This window comes from Thunnus albacares, chromosome 5 (genome assembly GCF_914725855.1).
Source record: "Thunnus albacares chromosome 5, fThuAlb1.1, whole genome shotgun sequence".
NCBI lineage: Eukaryota > Metazoa > Chordata > Actinopteri > Scombriformes > Scombridae > Thunnus > Thunnus albacares.
In genome coordinates this window covers 33,663,753-33,683,104 of record NC_058110.1, presented here as the reverse complement: position 1 = coordinate 33,683,104, position 19,352 = coordinate 33,663,753, and the positions used below count along the sequence as shown (strand labels likewise).

Genomic DNA, 19,352 nt, shown 5'->3' with positions numbered 1-19,352 from the left:
GTGGTTGCTAAGGCTGTTGCTAAGATGTTTCTTTGTTGTCATGCCAAGGAGATGTGTCGAACATGTCCTCTTTAAAGTACCGAAAGCACTCATTATGCAAAAAGTCCCTTCTCAAAATAATGATCATTATTTTATTAGATTATTATTGGATTTTTGGATAATTATTGAAATAAGACTTGATTGATCCCCGGGGGAAATTCACAAACTACCCAGCAGTATATAAACCCAGAGAAGTGCATCAGAATTATCTGTTGATCATATCGTATTAAGTAATCAAATACATTTAGTGTAGTAAATTGTAGGATATTTCCCTCTGAAATGTAGTAGAGTAGAAGTATAAAGTAGCATAACATGGAAATACTAGAGTACAGTACAAGTACTTGAATAAATGTACTTAGTTACTTTCCACTACTGACAGTAGCCGTGATGGCGTTAGTAACCGTGGTAGCACAAACAGCAGTGGCTAGCCATGGTAGCAGTAATAGCAGTAGTAACAGTAGTAGTGAGTAACTCACTACTACTGTTACTACCACTCAATTGTACTGCTTACTACTACTGTTACTACTACTAACAGTAGTGCTATTCCTACTACTTAGTAGTTGTAACAGTAGTAGTGAGCAGTAAAACTGAGCATTAGTAACAGTACTAGTGAGCAGTGGTAAGAGTAGTAGTGAGCAGTAGTGAGCAGTAGTAACAGTAGTATTGAGTGGTAGTAAAGGCAGTAGTGAGCGGTAGTGAGCAGTAGTGAGTAGTAGTAAGCAGTATTAAGAGTAGTAGTGAGCAGTAGTAACAGCAGTAGTGAGTGGTAGTAAGAGTAGTAGTGAGCAGTATTAAGAGTAGTAGTGAGCAGTAGTAACAGCAGTAGTGAGCATTAGAAACAGTAATGGTGAGCATTAGAAACAGTAGCAGTGAGCAGTAATAGTGAGCAGTAGTAACAGTAGTAGTGAGCAGTAGTAACAGTAGTATTGAGCAGTAATAGTGAGCAGTAGTAACAGTAGTAGTGAGCCGTAGAAACCGTAATAGTGAGCAGTAGAAACAGTAGTATTGTAATAGTGAGCAGTAACAGTGAGCAGTAATAGTGAGCAGTAGAAACAGTAATATTGAGCAGTAGCAGTGAGAACTAATGGTGAGCAGTAGAAACAGTAGTATTGAGCAGTAGCAGTAACAGTGAGCAGTAGAAACAGTAGTATTGATTAGTAGCAGTGAGCAGTAGAAACAGTAGTAGTGAGCAGTGGGAACAGTAGTAGTGAGCAGTGGGAACAGTAGTAGTGAGCATTGGAAACAGTAGTAGTGAGCAGTAGAAACAGTAGTATTGATTAGTAGCAGTGAGCAGTAGAAACAGTAGTAGTGAGCAGTGGGAACAGTAGTAGTGAGCAGTGGAAACAGTAATAGTGAGCAGTAGAAACAGTAGTATTGAGCAGTAGAAACAGTAGTAGTGAGCAGTGGGAACAGTAGTAGTGAGCAGTGGAAACAGTAATAGTGAGCAGTAGAAACAGTAGTATTGAGCAGTAACAGTGAGAACTAATGGTGAGCAGTAGAAACAGTAATAGTGAGCAGTAGAAACAGTAGTATTGAGCAGTAGAAACAGTAGTAGTGAGCAGTGGGAACAGTAATAGTGAGCAGTAGAAACAGTAATAGTGAGCAGTAGAAACAGTAGTATTGAGCAGTAACAGTGAGAACTAATGGTGAGCAGTAGAAACAGTAGTATTGAGCAGTAGCAGTGAGCAGTAGAAACAGTAGTAGTGAGCAGTGGGAACAGTAGTAGTGATCAGTGGAAACAGTAATAGTGAGCAGTAGAGACATTAGTACTGAACAGCAGAAACATTAAAAGGTGCTTTCAGACAGCGAGCGGTTGCTGTCTCTGTTGTTTCCGATGTAGACACGACGGCTACAGGAGTGAAGACAGAGTCGCCCTGACTGCCGCTCTTGTGAACGTGCACAAGTCATCATCTGAGGTGATGATGGTTCTACTTTTCTCACGTGCTGTTGTAGCTTTTCATGTCACCACGACAAACACAGAAACCACAGCTTTTCATCAGAGGAGAACAAATAAATAAGTTCAGCAAGTTCAACAAGTTCAGCTTCACAGTTCAGGGGACAAAAAACTCCAAAACATTTAGGACGATTGTTGATATATTAATCATGTCATATCGATAACCATTCCTCTGTTTTAATCCAATCAAATTACAGAAATACAAAGATGTTAGCGGGCAGAAGACATAGTCGCTGTAAACACTCGCTGTCTGAAAACACCTGAACTGCAGAGGCTACAGTAACAGTCAACTGTGTGTGTGTTTGACTTACCAAACGCTGTGGGCGACATCTCCTGCATGATGGCTCTGTACTCCAAATGATGACGACTCTGATTACTGGGACCTACACACACAAACACACACACACACACACACACACACACACACACACACACACACACACACACACACACAGATATCAGACAGGTAAGCTTTGTGTCACCTGTACACACCAGTGCGACAGGATGGTTCCAATACAGACGACCTCCTATATTCATTAAATTTGAGTTCAGTTACCTTGAACAACAGACTTTGTGTTTGTTTATTTTGTATGTTGTATGATATGATTTATTTATGGATAACAGACACAAAAACAAAATCCAAGCTACAGTGAAAACACTAATTTCCAAGATGTTAAAAGACAAAGAAACATAAGGAAGCACAAGAATATTCAACATAAAACTAAACAGTAAAACCTTGAAATCTAAAAACACATCACCGCAATTTAAATAAAAATGATAACGCCCACAAGGTTTTCAGCTTTAACCTAGACATGATTGTGATGTGAACACTGTTTACAAGTCAGAAACTGGTAATTACAGTCACACTGAAATGACATGAACACGGCAGGAGAAACAGGTTTTAGTGTTCATGTTTAATCGTGCGTTCTGTGTTTCTAATTTTAGAAGCAGCACAATTGCATAGAAAGTCACTGGAACGCCACACGTCACACCATCTTTGTCACCGCGCGAGGTTACGCCTACAGGTCGGTCAGGACGCCCGCACGATGTCGAGGCGAGGGTCATGTGACCGACGGTTGCAGCCCAAAGGTGGGCTAGTTTTCGATAGCCTTGCTAGCTCGTCTACTTGACGAAGTGCAGAACGAGAAAAAATGCAGTAAAGCTGTTAAACGTCCATTTCTTTATTCTTTCACCTCTATTCAAAGATTTTAAAATATAAAAACTTTGATCATGAGATGAACAGACTTGTTTGCTCTTGTTTGTTGATAGCGCGGCTACCACCGTCGGTCATGTGACCCTGACCTTGCAGGTCGTAGCGTCCCATCAAAAGAGTCTCCCCTCCAAATAAAATACAAGCTTTCCACCAGTGGGGCTCTTTGGTGCTGACCATGAACCACAAACGTTCCTGCATGTCATACCTGTCTTCCTTTCCCCTCACTTCCTGTCATCTCTCTACTTTTACATCTCTGATAAAAGTTTAAAATGCAAAAAAAAAAGACTTTGTGGACAGTTTAAAATACTGCCAGGTGTGTTTGTTTGCTCTTGCAGGTCTATATTTGTGTTTGTCTTTGTTTAACCAGTAGACTTTCAGAAGGCAGTTTGAGAGTCCAGACTGTGGTTTAGAGTGAAGGTCCTCACAAGTACACATATACAGACACGTGTGTGTGTGTGTGTGTGTGTATGTGTGTGTTACCTGGTGCGCAGGGGGAGGGGGGTTTGCTCAGGATGAGGGCGGCTCCGGCAGGGGAGGGGGGCTTGTTGTTGGTCGCCGGAGCAGCTGTGAGGTCGGAGTGGGAAGGGTCTGAGTCGCGTTGCCGCGGCGACCTGGCGCTCCAGTCGTCCAGGCCGCTGGAGGCCGCCGCCGTCGCCGAGCTGCAGGTAGCGCTGGCCTTACGGGGCTGAAAACACACACACGATGTTGTCCAGTTAATGTAACACTGTAAACTCAGAGCTGAATGTTCACTGATTAAACAGATTAACGTGTTGACATGTAGCCGCTACTTCCTGTCCAACAGCTGACACTAGTTAGAACCCGACTGCTGTGTAGATATGAAGGCTCAGAGATGACGTGATGCAGATGTTTATTTACAAACTCATCACTCTGTTGGTGTTTTTGAACGACAAAAAGACAAAATTCAACCGCCAACTTTTAAAACTATCCAAACAGCACAGGAGTGGTGTTTCTTTCCATAACTAACCATCTTTACCTGAGTGTACAGACACTATTTACCAGTTTAACAGACAACAGTTTAATGATGTGTAACTGATGACATTAAGGGTATTGGAATAGTTCAATGTTTTGGGGAAATACTCAGCTAGATGTTCAGTTTGATACTCTCATATCTGTAATGTGTTTTTTAATGCAGCTGAATTTGCTGTTTAGTTCCTCTCATTTACATATTTGTTCTGTTTTTGTTGTCAGACAATGAAACAGTGAATAAATCGCAGAGCATAAACTCTGACTGCGATCGGCTGAACTGACATTTAACATGAACGACCACAGACAGTTAAAGATGACATAAAGTTCTTCACTTCGCTGACTCACAAGACTCTTGTGCCTCACTGAGCAGCTTTTCATCAACATTTTAACCAAAGCTCAGTTTTTCCTCGTACGCACTAAACCACAGAGCTGATGTTTTCAGATTTACACTCTGGAGGCCGTTTTAGTCTGAGCAGAGAGCTGAAACACAGAGAAAGACTTGTGTTTAAAAATTTCCCCCAGCGTAGCGAACATTAATAGTCTTCAAGCCTGATATCACTACGATGTCACCATGTCACTCATTTCAGGATCACTTCTTCATTTTTTCCCCCATATTTACTCATTAGTCATGTAGAAACTTAAAGACGTAGCCCACTAGTTCACACACATCTCATAACCACCCTGGTTCAGCAGACTTTTGCCGTCCGTCTTTCTCCTCTTGTTTCATGTCATCTCTCAGCTGTCACTATCTAATGAAGACATAAAATGCCCCAGAAATATAAAAGACGTCATACAGCTGTTTTCACAACCTGAATAGTGAACTGAAAAACAAGCTTTAAGGAGTCATTTCAGCTTCCAGAAGTAAAAGTCTCATTCATTTTTCTCAAAGACGATATTATGTCAGTTCTCTCTTCTATAGTTTCATCCTGGTTCAATCATCAGAACAAAACATGAACTGTGTCAGAAAACATCTGGTTCTTTAGTAAAAAGTCAAAGGTGCAAGACTGTGGACATAAAAGTTTTGCAGTAGAGATTAACTACAACTCCCAAGGTGCATTTCAGCAAGAAACAGAGCTTAAAATTGGGTCACATACATGCGCCGCCTACGGGCCGGCAGAAGCTAAAGATTACGATTCAATCTGCAGCGTGAATCAATTTACTCTTAATTTCTGGGTCACTTTTGAGTGAGTTCAGTAACCATGGCGACGCCTTTCGTTTACAAGTTCAACAACAAAAGCGTTATGAGTTCATTACGCTCTGATTTGTGTCCATTGTTTCATCTCCGTTGCATTGCGGTAGCTGAGACTCATGGGTATTGTAGTATTCTTAGCGGTCCGCCAAATGTTCAGTGACATTAATCAGAACGAGGAAACACTTCAGGAACCAGCAGCCTCTCACTACACAACTCTATTTCAGTTTGAAGAAGCTTCCTCCTCCTCCTCCTCCTCCTCCTCACCTGTCTGCCCTGTTTCTCCTGGTCCTGCAGCCACTGCAGGTAGGACTCCCGGGCCACCTGCTCCTCGATGGCCTCGTTGGTGGCCTCCCAGTCCGTCGCTCTCTTCTTGTCCTCCAACATCTGCTGCTCGATCCACGACTCCTCCGACGTCTTGATGGCCGACTTCATCAGAGACTGCTCTGCGTACTGGGGGGGGGGGGGGGGGGGGGGGTCTCAGTCAGTTTACTGGTTTACATGTGTCTGGTTCAGGTGTGTGTGTGTGTGTGTGTGTGTGTGTGTGCGTGTGTGTGTGCGTACCCCTGGTTTGAAGGCGGGCAGTCCCAGTCCGACCCCGATCGTGGCCTTGTTGGGATTCACTACAGAGTTGTAGTGAATGTTGCGGTGATAGCTCACTCTGATTGGCTCGTCGTTGTTCTGGTGGATGCCATGGAACGTGTTGATTGGCTCTGCAGGAGGAGGAGGAGGAGGAGGAGGAGGAGGAGGAGGAGGAGGGGGGTCAGTGATTGGCTGATGACAGAACTAGAGGCTTTTATTGGACAGAGAGACTCACCTGTGCTGTACTGGTACACCTCCACCGGTCTGTTGTACATCTCGGCCATGGCCTGCATCTCGATGTGGTTGCCGTGGCAATTGTTTTTCCTCTTCCTGTTGATGTATGTGGTGAAGTCCTCTGTCACGTAGTTGGAGAAATAGTCGGCGTTCTTCATCTGAGAAGGAAAATACAACCGTCAGACCGTGACAGACCGAGTCCTCCAGCAGGAAGGAACATGACCCGGGTCAGACTGACTCACCAGATAGTCCATACAGTGTTTTCTGACCACTTCATGCATGTCCTGATCTCCGTAGACCTGATCAGCTGAGAGACACAGAGAGAGATAGTTAGTCCAGCTGAGGATCATAGATACAGTCTGTTTATAGACGCATTTATTCCTGTTTTCTGTTGGGCCAAAACCTGAAGTGGATCATCTGTCCTGTACAGTTCAACAGACACGTCTTTAGACATATTTGAGATTTTATTATTTTCAGTGGTGGAAAGTAACTAAATACATTTACTCAAGTACTGTACTTAAATACAATGTTGAGGTATTTGTACTTTACTTGAGTATTTCCATGTGATGCTACTTTCTACATTTCAGAGGGAAATATTGTACTTTCTACTCCACTACATTTATTTGACAGCTTTAGTTACTTTTCAGATGAAGATTTGACACAATGGATAATATAACAAGCTTTTAAAATACAACACATTGTTAAAGATGAAACCAGTGGTTTCCAACCTTTTTGTCTTTTGACGTCTTACAAAAAGCAGTGTGTAGTCGGGGTCACATTTCACATGTCTATGAGTTGTTAACAGCTCCACCAAATAGTGATTTTTCCCTCTAAACTTCTCACATGCTTTCATTTCAATAAATGTTCAAATGATCCAATATTTCAGCAAAAATCAAAGATTAGAGAAAAAGTCCAAAAAACTGAAAACAGATTTGTGTATCAGAACTTTGTTTTTTCTTCTTTCCTCTCCCATTAATCATCTCACCACCCCTCAGATTTATCTGCTGACCCTTTGGAGGGGCCCGACCCCTAGGTTGGGAACCACTGGACTAAACTAGCTAACTGTATATAAAGTAGTGTAAACTAGCTCCACCTCCAGCAGCTACAACAGTAACATGCTGCTCTAACACTGATGCTGATGATTCATTTGAATTTTATTTTCCATAATGTGTAAAATGTTGAAATTGTGGGTTAGAGTTATTACAACTAAAAGCTCCGACGGTTAGTTGATTAATCGATCGACAGAATATTAATCTGAAACTATTTTGATCATTGAATAACAGTTTCAGTCATTTTTTTAAACAAAAAAGCCAAAAAATGTGCTAGTTGCAGCTTCTGAAATGTGAGGATTTGAAGTTTTTCTCTGTCATATATGACAGTAAACTGTTGGGTTGTTGATCTGAAGACGTCAACTTGAGCTCTATGAGATTATAAAGGTCGGTTTTCTGACATTTTATAAACAAACATATCTGTTTCATATTGCAGGTCTGTAGACATGAGTCACACGTTGCATTAGAGCCGCAATAACCAGTCAATAATTAATCAGTCGAATGCATCTGCAACTTTTTTGATAATTGATCACTTATGTCACTTTTCAAGCAAAAATACCAAAAATTAGATGTTTCCAGCATCTCAAATGTAATAATTTGCTGTATTTCCTTCTCTTACCGTTTGTCAGAAAAAATACATTTGATGACGTCACCTCGACTTCTAGGAAAATGTGGTGGACATTTTAACTGTTCTGAGGTTTTTATCAACCAAACTACTGACTGATAAAATAGATCAGTGATGAAAATAATCGTTGCAGCTCTGCAGAGCATTGAAGATTGTGCCTTTTTCTCTTTTTGCTGATTAAAACAAAAATTATTAATAAATTGAACCTTGACTCTAATTTTCATCTTTTACAGTCTGGTTGGGTGCTAGGACCGCACACACAAACACACACACACACACACACACAGACACACGCATACATACACTTCCTGTAGGAGGTAGCGGTATGTAAACGAGCATCGCTTCGGTCTGATTTCCAGAAAGTCACATGGTCCGCGGTGATTCTCAGAACCCCCCTGCAGCCCCCCCAACACACCAACTTCCGCTTTCTCATCAGCGCCGCGTGCGTGTGTGTGTGTGTGTGTGTGTGTGTGTGTGTGTGTGTGTGCTTGTATGTGTGTAAAGTCAGTTAGCTAAGATGTTGTTGATGGTGCAGGAGAAGGAGGTCAGGCCTCTCGGTGATAACTACACACACACTGAAAGCCACAACACATCGAAACGTGTTAACACTCATAACAAAACTAACACACACACTCCGAGCCACGGCTGAGAGGCAGCAGGTGTGTGTTTCAGACACTAATGGAGGAAATCTCCTTACACATCACCCACAGTGTTTGTGTGTGTGTATCAGTCGCAAGTACAATAAAAAAGCTCGTACGTGTCGATGCGGTTACAGTTATGACCTTTGCAGATGTCGATCAGTCAAATCACATATTGATACTATTAGTAATACGCAGCGGTTAGTTGATGGGTTGACAGAAAATTATCTGCTCCGAGAATCAATTCGTGGTTTGAGTCATTATTCAACCGCAAATGTCAAATATTCGGGGCGTCCCCTCCGGACAGTCACTGCACTTCACGCTCTGACTCAGCGGGGCGAAGCAGTGACGTGTATTCTCATCTACAGTCCTCCATATTTATCTTCCAACATATATTTAATTCTTACATACTACACAGTTTACATTATTCATTTAGTTCAGTCTTCAAAACAGCCTCCCGAGAAATATTATTATTCAAATATCATTATTCATGTCTCCACTCGGTTACTGCGGTTACAGCCGCCCCGCATTAAACTGATATAACAGCTACATGAGACTCGTGTTTTAATGCTGTTGTTCATCATTTGTGATGTGAAAACATCAGATTTCCACCGTCGGAGAAATTAAAAAAAATGTGCGTCCTGATGTTAGTTCAGTTATAAAATCCTGCAGAGAGCGTCTCTCCTGATTGGCTGCTGACAGCGCCGTCGATCACACTGGACGGTAGAGACGCTGGTTCACGTCTGTTTTAAGTATTTCAACCATGGATGTATTATAAGAGCTGGATACCGGACTAAAAACGGCGCCCATTCAGTCCTATAGGAATTGCTCGGCTGGTGCATACGCTTCCGGGTTTGCTTCCGCGTTGTGCGGCCCACTGAATATGCGCAGTAGTGTTTCCCCCCGCTGGCCCCGCCCACGTGTTCCCGCTCGGCCCATAGACTTTACATAGTGATGGCGTCACGGATTTTTAAATCGCTTTTCTCGGCTCGAGGAAAGTTTTACAAACATAAAACCTCCATGGATCAAAAGTTCATAATAGAAAGAGTCATAATTGATGTTGTCTGCAGTTCGAGGCGTCCTGTCAACAGTTTTACAGACGTCTCTTCTACAATGGTGGTCTATGAGGGAAAATCCTTTTTGGGCCACAGGGGGATTTTTTGCTGCAATGACCACTGGGAAAAAAAACTGGCTGTGTTTAACAACGTAGCATAAAAAACCCTGCAGCGATTCAGCTCAGGGGCTTATTGACTGATGCACTGACTTTTAGGGAGCAGCCCTACAGATATTTGATGGTTCCAGCTTCTCAGATGTGACGATTTTCAGTTTTTATTTCTCATATGTGACAGTAAACTGAATCTGTTTTGGTTTTGGACTGTTAGTCGGACATCACTGTGACCTCTGAGAAAGCCTCACTGACATTTTTTCACTATTTTATAACATTTCAAACACCGATTACTCAAGAAAATAAACGGCAGATTAATTGATTATGAAAATGATGATTAGTCGCAGCCCTGCATACATAGAGCTGTAACGATTAGTTGATTAATCGATTAGTTGATTAATCGATTAGTTGATTGACAGAAATTTGTTTCAGCCATTTTTCAAGCAAAAAATGTCAAATATTTGATGTTTCCAGCTTCTCAAATGTGACGATTTGCAGTTTTCCACAAAACAATTCACACATGAGTTGGAGAAAATAACCGACCGACGACATATGAACGTATGAACAGCTGAGTGTAAACAGTGTTGCTCTGAAACTCTTCATGAACCTCAAATAGTTAGTTTTTAAGTTGCAGCTTCCTCCAGATCGTTAATTATATATATAAATATATATAATTATAGAACTTCCTGTGTGACGATGAATCACTGATGCACGGAGCGCTCCGGCTTGATAAACAGGTGTGTGAGTCAGAAACAATCGGAGGGAATCTCCCTACTGATGTGTGAGTCATCGAGTAAACCGGTAGAGGAAAAATACGTTTTTTTTTAGATTTCCATCATGCGGACACTTTATCCAAATAACAGACGTCAGACTCCTTTATGCACGGAACGACACGTTTCAATACTAATCAATACATCTCGATCTATTAGAGAGGAGGCAGTGAAGTCTATAATGCTAAATTTGTTTTATTTTTTAGTAAACATCACAGATTTTTTTATTATAACTACATTACTAGGGCTGATGATTGATTCATCTGTTATTTTCTCAATTAACTGATTAGCTGTTTGATCTGTAAAATGGTGAAAAATGTCGATCAGTGTTTCATAAAACACTAATATAACGTCATAAAATGTCTTGTTTTGTCCACAACACAAAGATATTTAATTTACTGTCATAGAGACTGAAGAAAACAGAAAATATTCACATTTTAGAAGCTGAAATCAGAGAATTTTTACTTTTTTTTTCTTAAAAAATGACTCAAAGCGACGAATCGATCATCAAAATAGTTGGCGATTAATTTAATCGTTGACAGCTAATTGATTGACTGATTGTTGCATCTCTGTACAGATGTGACAACATAACTGCATCTCTGTCAAAAGTTTGTCAGTGGAGCTCTGAGTGGAGGCGATGATGTCACAGATCAGGCAGGTACAGGTGTGCTAATGATGCAGCCGCGTCTTCCTGTAACATCTGTAAAAGGTTAAAACTCCCATTTATGAAAACGATGGCCTTCTGAGTACTGAGAAAGGTGTGAGCGGAGGCGGCTGATTCTTGAGAAACAAAACACAAGATAGGCCTCTGCAGAATTAATAATAAACCGCACACACACACACACACACACACACACAGGAAACCACAGCCAGTGCTCTGATTGGTCAGTCTGGCTGTTATTCTCAGAAAGAGGCGGGGCCTGAGAAAAGGGAACTGCGTCCATCCTGTTTGTGGTTCCGTCGATGCCGATAAAGTTTTTATCTGAGCCTTGCAGACTCCTACTCCACCCTGTCCGCCGGTACGAGCCCGCAGTCTGCAAAGCATTCTGGGTACTATAGTCCACTGAGAATGAACACAGACAGGACGTTTGTCTCTGAGCTGCAGCATCACTGGTTCCAACAGAAATATTTTATACTGTTATTCCTGATTATCTGGAATTATTTAACTACAGTGAAGCTGGTTTCCATCACTGACACTGAAATAATATCCAGTATGAACAGGAGGAATGATTACAGTTGTTCATATGGACACCTGACTGCTGGTTTAACACACACTGGAACAATTGTGAACCCGTCCTTTAACGTGCATGTAGAGAAAAGGAAGAATTAACTGCTGAGTAAATAACATCATTACTGAGAAGTTATGTGGAAGCAAGACAAATATAGAAAAGAAGTGGGATACAAACGATGCAAATTAGCTGTTTGTGAGCTAATTTAAACATTTCCACTGATTCTGAAACACGTAAATGTAAATTAATGTGCATCATGACCTTTAACCCCTTTCATGCATGAATTATAATGACCTCAGTCAGGATGTTTTATTCCCCTTTAGGCATGAAAAACAATATTTGAACTTTTTTTTTTTTAAAGATGGGACGACACACTAGAGTCCACTATGTTGGCTGATGTGCATTTATACCAGTAAAACCTGCATATATAAGAAAACTGCTTGTGAACAGCTGTCCACTGTAGTGACCGCTATGCATGAAAGGGTTAAATAAACAATAACATCAATAAAGTAAAGTTTTCTCTAAACTCTTGTAATATTTCTTCTTTCCTGCTGTAATCTATATTTTCTAAGACTTTTCAGGAGCTGCAGGAATGAGGTCACCGCCTCTCGGTCTGCGTCAGCACTTCTTCTGCAGAAATCTATCAGCTCTGAAGCTCCGCCCACCGCTGCTGGCATGTCTGACCGAGAGGAGCGCTTGGTTTAAACACCACCCTGCGGGATCAGGACTGAACTGATACCAGAGGGTTTGTTAGTTAGTGCTGCTGAACCAGGTGGGAGGAGGGGGGGGGGGGGTAAAAAAACCTGCAAAAACCGACCAATCAGAGCATCTCCTCAGGTGAGCGCGTCAGGTGTGACAGGATGTGTGCTGTGGCTCACGTCCTTTCTTCTTCTGCGGAAGTTTATCTTCCTGTTCTGTGAAGTGCAGGGAAATAACCTCCTGACATAGATCACATGACCTCCCCCCCACCCCGCTCAGCCACCGTACTGCACACCGCTACGACGTGTGTGTGTGTGTGTGTGTGTGTGTGTGTGTTGACTCAGCTCGATGTGACCAGCTCGATGTGACCGGTCAGTTTCAACTTTGACACATTTCAAAAAGCAAAGTAACTTTTCTTTGTTTAACAGAGTCGACTGTGATCTGATGTCAAACACACACACACCCACACACACACACACACACACACACACACACACTCACACACACACACACTCACACACACACACGCACACGCACACACACTCTATGGGCGTCTGCTTTAATGCCAGCAGGTCACTCTGGGTCTTGGTGGCTGCAGCTTGTTGAAGGATTGTGAAATGTTTCCTGATAACGATCGATCTTAGAGAAGTTAAAAATGTTTCTACAAAACACTTTTAAATTCCTTCACGTGTTTCCCAAAAAAGCACTTAAGAGCGTTTTCACATTCACGCCGTTAGAAGCTTCTAACGTCGTCTTCCTGTTGGCGCTGAAGGTGATGATATCAGCTGTAGGTAATTTCAACATGAACTCATTTAACATCAAATGTCACTTAACAAAGAACCTCAGTGTTCATGAATAAAGTAGAGACGATGTTTTTGGTTCCTCCTGCAGCTTGTGAAGATGCTCTCAGCCTCCTGCTCCTTGATCTTTGAACTCCTCTTAAGCTTAAGAAGGTTTTTAAGATGGATTTTTATCGTCTTCTGAGCCTTCAGATGAGGCTCAGATGCTTCCTGATGTCCAGAGAGGTTTATAGTAACTGTAAAGTTCATGTAAGCGTCAGCCAGCACCTTGTTTCTTCCTGTATGTTTGTTATCTTAATGTCAGTTTTTGCTTTTTCTGTGTTTATTTTATGTGGAAAACTATGAAAACTGATGATTACAGCAGCAGCATTTTACTCTTCAGTCTCTGACACACGTTTGGATTTATTCACGATGTTCTGCCTCCGTTTAACGCACACGTATCGCTGACTGACGCTGTTTAGGGGACGTTTGATTCGATGCAGCTGATACAAACACTGAGAACAAACTGAATCGAGATCTAATTTCATTAATTACGCAACACTATTTACTATAACGTCATCATATATTGATATCATATAACCGTTATTGGTCGTTATCCGTTCATCTGTTGACTCGTCTGAACTTTCCTCTGCATGGTTCAGCTCCAGCTCTGTTTCACCAGCTCATCACTTTGTTAAGTTTCAAACTGTTTAAAGCTGCGACTGACAATCATTTTCATTATGGATTCATCTGACTGTTATCCCCCCCCCCCCCTGATAAGTTGATTAGACATTTGGTCCATAACATATCAGAAAACACTTCAGCTGAGTCAACATGACGTCTCTTTCTGTAGTTTACTGTCATAGACGATGAAAGAAAGCAGAAAATATTCACATTTAAGAATCTGGAATATAAAATCAGATTCTGTAGCTGATTATGTCTCATATATAAATGTCACAGTGTGTCCGACATCCCGGACTTTTCTCCAGATGAACTTTTAAAATCAGAGGTTTTTTTTTATTATCAGCGTTATCACGGCTGCGTGACACTCGTCAGTGTTTGCACACGCTCACTGTTCACCGTTCGAGATAATAAAAACTGAGAACAAAACTGTCAAACAATCAAACAACAAAGTGCAGACAAAGACACAGACAGACGGACTGCTGCTGTCAAACAGAGACAGAGGTCAGTGCGTGTGTGTGTGTGTGTGTGTGTGTGTGTGTGTGTGTGTGTGTGATGTCTCAACAGTCGGTATTTCAGCTCCGTCCAAACGCACGTTCGCTTTGTCAATCTAAAGGGAAAGTCCACCCTAAAACCAGATGTTACTAATAACAGCAGTACAGAACACCAGTCAGCTGGTGAGGTCACACTGATGAGGAAACACACACACACACACACACACACACACACACACAGACACGCGCCGGTGGAGAAACAGTGGAGATTCCTCTTTACACACACTGTACTGTCGACACAAACTGTCTGGACACAAACTGACAGACGTCCAGCGTAACCGTCAAAAGTTACAGTAAGACGGGTCAGAGGTCACTTTAACAGAGGTCTCACACACACACACACACACACACGTCTGGGTCTTCACATGCACACAGAGCGACTCATCAGCAGCTGAAAGTTATTAACTCAAAATCAAATATTTGACTCATAACTGAAACATTTTCATCTTTAAACATCAGCTCTGATTATGACAAATGAATGTTGTCTTTTAACTTCCTGTAGTCCAGACAGGAAGTGTTTGGTCAGGTTTTGTTTTTCAGGCTAAAATAACAGCTTTAATGTATTTGAGTGGGTTTATATCGATATATAGAGAGAACTGTGTGTTTAACACAGAGTGACCTAATTACAAGTGTTCAAAAGTAATTGGACACTTTTACTCGTTAATTGTTCAGTTCAATCACGATGCACAAAAACCAAACGAGCAAATCAGTCAAAAAAAGATAAAAGCAGCATAAATGAGTCCAGTTTATGAACAGTATTTAAAAGCTCTCATAATGAAAAGATGTTAAAATCATAAAGCTCATATTAAATATTTATGCTTCTCGTTTTAAGTGTGTGAGACGTTCCAGTGGACGGAGGCTTGAATGAAGCAACACTTTCAGTCTGAGCTGTCTGTGATGATGATGAAAAAAAACAGAAAATCATCACATCTGAGAAACTGAAACCTAAGAATTTTCTTCTTTTCTGCCTCAAAAAAGAAATAAAAAAAAAAAAAGCTTCCTCCTCCTGTGAGCAGATTTCTTAAACGTCATGTTTCCATCGCGGTCGTTTCTGCTGATTCCGAGACTCACATCCTGCCTGCTTGATAACCTGACGCCACCACAGAAGAAAAAGTGCAGTGATGCAACTGATAAAAATGAGACGAATGATAGTGGAATAATGCTGCAGCTGACGTTTCATTTCGTTATCGGTTCATCTTTGGATCATTTTTCCTCGATTTATTGATTCGTTTTTTTTGGTTCATAAAATGTCAGAAAACGGTGAAAAATGTCCCAAAAGTCCAACAGATATTCAGTTTACTGTCATAGAAACTAAAGAAACCAGAAAATATTCACATTTAAGAAGCTGAAATCAGAGAATTTGGACATTTTTCTTTAAAAAAAAACACAAAAAACAACTGAAAACAATGAATCCATTGTCAATAGTTGCAGATTAATTCAATAGCTGGCGACTAATCGATCGATCGACTTTATCCGTCTGATTGGCTGATGAGCCTCGACGTGAGGACGGTTCGACTCTCTGACAGCAGGAAGTCGGTCGGTGACCTCTTCTCTGTTTAGCTTCTCCAAACCTCACTTTGTCATTGAAACCATGAGGAAACAGCTCCTGCTCTATTTTTACCGGGTCTTCGGTTTGACCTTCAGCTGGGTCATGTGACTGATTGACAGATGGATCATATGAGTGAAAGACAGCTGTGATTGTTGAGTCACGACTAAATCAGTTGTTGACGTCTTTTGCAGTGAGTTATTTCTGTCAGACTGAAGGAAAGAGCTTTTCAGGAATGACTGACAGGGTTACCGTGGCAACAGAGGCAGCTAGGTAATCACACAGGTCAGTCAGCTGAGCGTTTCAGTAGAACCGGTTAAACCGGCCGCAGACATGTGGTCGACTGTATTTCTCTAAAAGTGACGTGTTATCGTCGTCACGTGCTGCGGTTTGGGGGGGAAAACGGTGCCGGTGAGTTCAGGGACACTCAGACATCTGAGGTTTGATGTTTCTACAAGTTGATTTGGAAGATCAGTCGACGGAGGATTCAGAAAACAGGCCCCCTTTCTTTGAAAACTGTTTTCACTTGTACTTTCGTTTAAAGGTGAAAGGTGTCAGGGCGCCTTCGGTGCGGTGAAAACACTCTTTCGCACTTGTTCCCTGTGATAAAGCACGACCGTGCAGCAGCCGTGCATGCTGAGAGCATGTCTCTCTGACCAGACAGACGCTGCTGTTGCTCAACAGTTCTGATGGGAGACGTTAACAAATGTTTGGCAGAGAAAGAAAAAAAAAAAAAAAAAACCACGGACTTACTGTACATAACACACACACACACACACACACACACACACACACACACACAGAGTACTGTCTGAACTTTCCTCTGCATGGTTCAGGTCCAGCTCTGTTTCACCAGCTGATCATGAATCCATCACTCAAGTCTGGAGTTTCAAACTGTTTAAAGCTGCAACTGACAATCATTTTTATTATTGATTCATCTGTTGATTATTTCCTCAGTTAATGTTTCCCCAAAAAGCCAAAGATGACGTCATCAAACGTCTCGTTCTGTCCACAACACAGAGATACTCAGTATAAATAGTAAATGAGATGCATTTATATGGCGGCTTTATAGACTTCTGATCACTCAAAGCACTTTCACACACACACATTCATACGGTGATGGCAGGCCGCTGTGCAAGATGCCAACCCGCTCATCAGGAGGATCTAATCATTCACACACTGATGACACATCCATCAGGAGATATTTAGGGTAATTCAGTGTCTTGTGACTTCAATGAGCCGGGTATCGAACCGCCGATCTTCTGATTAGTGGACGACCTGCTCTATCTCTCTGTACTTAAAGAAACCAGACATTTTTTTTCAGCTTTAAGAAGCTGGAATCAGAGAATTTGGACTTTTTTCCATCTTAAAAAAATGACTCAAAATAGATGCAGATTAATTTAACACTTGTGTGTCAGTTTCACTTTCAGTCGGACGTCGGATTGAATTATTGAAAATACGCTTCGCCGCCTTCATCCAGTTGCTTTACTGTTAGTTTCTCTGTCCGGTTACGTGTTTTCATGGCTTCTTCTTCTTATTTTTGTAGAGAAACAACCTGGTTACTGACTGTGTTCATCAGTCAGATAACCTCTGATACATACAGATGATTGTTGACAGGGTGTTGGTCGGTTTTTCACATCAACATATTTTCAGGCAGCTTGTGATTGGCTGCGTGTGTGTTTCTGTGGTATGCAGTCAGATGTGTGTGGATCAGCTGACGATGTGTTTTTTGTGTAATCAGATGTTGTTTGAACAGCGTGTCACCACACCCTGAATATCACACAACCTGCTTTATCTACATACTGAGACGACACTGACGTTACTCGGGTCCTGACGGCGCCCCCTACAGGCAGGCAAACACGGGTCGTCTTCATCAGAGTCACCAGCAGTAGAGCTGAAACCTTTTGTCATGCTGCAGGGAACGTTAGGTGGTTATTAATGTCAAGTGTTGATGTAATGGCAGCAGGATGTTTTATTACTGGCAGGATGTATCACTCTGGACTGTAGCTGAGAGATAAATCAGTAAAACTTCTTTGTTTTTGCTTGATATGTAATTTAGCTACTTTATTTATTTTATTTGTAAGGGACCATGTACAGTGTTAAACATGCACCTGCAGTCTCGTCTGTCTATCCCCACTACACATTTACTACTCTAGAGCTGAAATTATTAATAGATTAACATGTTCACTTGGGCTTCAGGGAATAATCAACACTTTATACACTGAACAATTAATGGATTATTAATAAAGTAATAGTTGGTTGCAGCCTTACAGTTCTCCTATGATGGAATAATACAACGTGTCCCTCAGCTTTCTGTTTGCAGTTTGATAAACAGAACTTTATGACTAATGAGCTCAATAGAAAGTAAAACTATCAAAGTCGTCAAACAGGAGGATGGAGGACCAGTCAGAGTTCAAACTGGACTTCAGTTAGTGATTGATCAGATAATGTGGAGGAAACCTGAAGCTTCTGAGCCGTTGCCTGGTTGATAATCCAGCCTTGCATCTATGAGACAGACTGAAAACTGATCATCACATCACTGATCAGAGATCTGTTTATGTTTGTTATGTTACCAGTGTTGAAGTGCTGGAAGTCGACTGAACAGTTTCCAGATTCTACTTTGTCTCAGCTTGTCTCTACCAGCTAGCAGCTAACACCAGCTAACACCAACTAACACCAACTAACGCTAGCTAACACCAACTAACATCAGCTAACACCAACTAACGCCAGCCAGCACCAGCTAGCACCAGCTTACACCAACTAACATCAGCTAACACCAACTAACACCAGCTAACACCAGCTGGCAGCTAACACCAGCTAACACCAGCTGGCAGCTAACACCAGCTAACACCAGCTAACACCAGCTGGCAGCTAACACCAGCTAATACCAGCTAACACCAGCTGGCAGCTAACACCAACTAACACCAGCCAGCACCAGCTAACACCAACTAACATCAGCTAACGCCAACCAACACCAGCCAGCACCAGCTAACACCAACTAACACCAACTAACACCAGCTAACACCAGCTAACACCAGCTGGCAGCTAACACCAGCAAACACCGGCTAACACCAGCTGGCAGCTAACACCAGCTAATACCAGCTAACACCAGCTGGCAGCTAACACCAACTAACACCAGCTAACACCAGCTAACACCAGCTAACACCAACTAACACCAGCTAGCAGCTAACACCAGCTAACACCAGCTAACACCAACTAACACCAACTAACACCAGCTAGCAGCTAACACCAACTAACACCAGCTAACACCAGCTAACACCAACTAACACCAGCTAGCAGCTAACACCAGCTAACACCAACTAACACCAGCTGGCAGCTAACACCAGCTAACACCAGCTAGCAGCAGTCTGCAGATATCACACTAATGTTTAGTCAAGAAACACAAACAGAGCAGATCG

At 41.9% G+C, this 19,352-nt stretch overlaps 1 protein-coding gene across 2 annotated transcripts in view; it reads right to left on the bottom strand.

Moving 5' to 3' along the window:
- The window catches only part of otud5a (OTU deubiquitinase 5a), a 37,721-nt gene that overhangs the window by 6,100 nt on the left and 12,269 nt on the right, over window positions 1–19,352 (bottom strand). For both annotated transcript variants that reach the window (XM_044350497.1, XM_044350498.1), the window contains exons 3-8: window positions 6,441–6,505; window positions 6,200–6,356; window positions 5,947–6,095; window positions 5,650–5,835; window positions 3,687–3,891; window positions 2,305–2,376 (exon numbers count right to left, since the gene is read on the bottom strand). In XM_044350497.1, coding sequence (XP_044206432.1) covers window positions 2,305–2,376; window positions 3,687–3,891; window positions 5,650–5,835; window positions 5,947–6,095; window positions 6,200–6,356; window positions 6,441–6,505 — 834 coding nt within the window. The remainder of the gene's footprint in view (window positions 1–2,304; window positions 2,377–3,686; window positions 3,892–5,649; window positions 5,836–5,946; window positions 6,096–6,199; window positions 6,357–6,440; window positions 6,506–19,352) is intronic.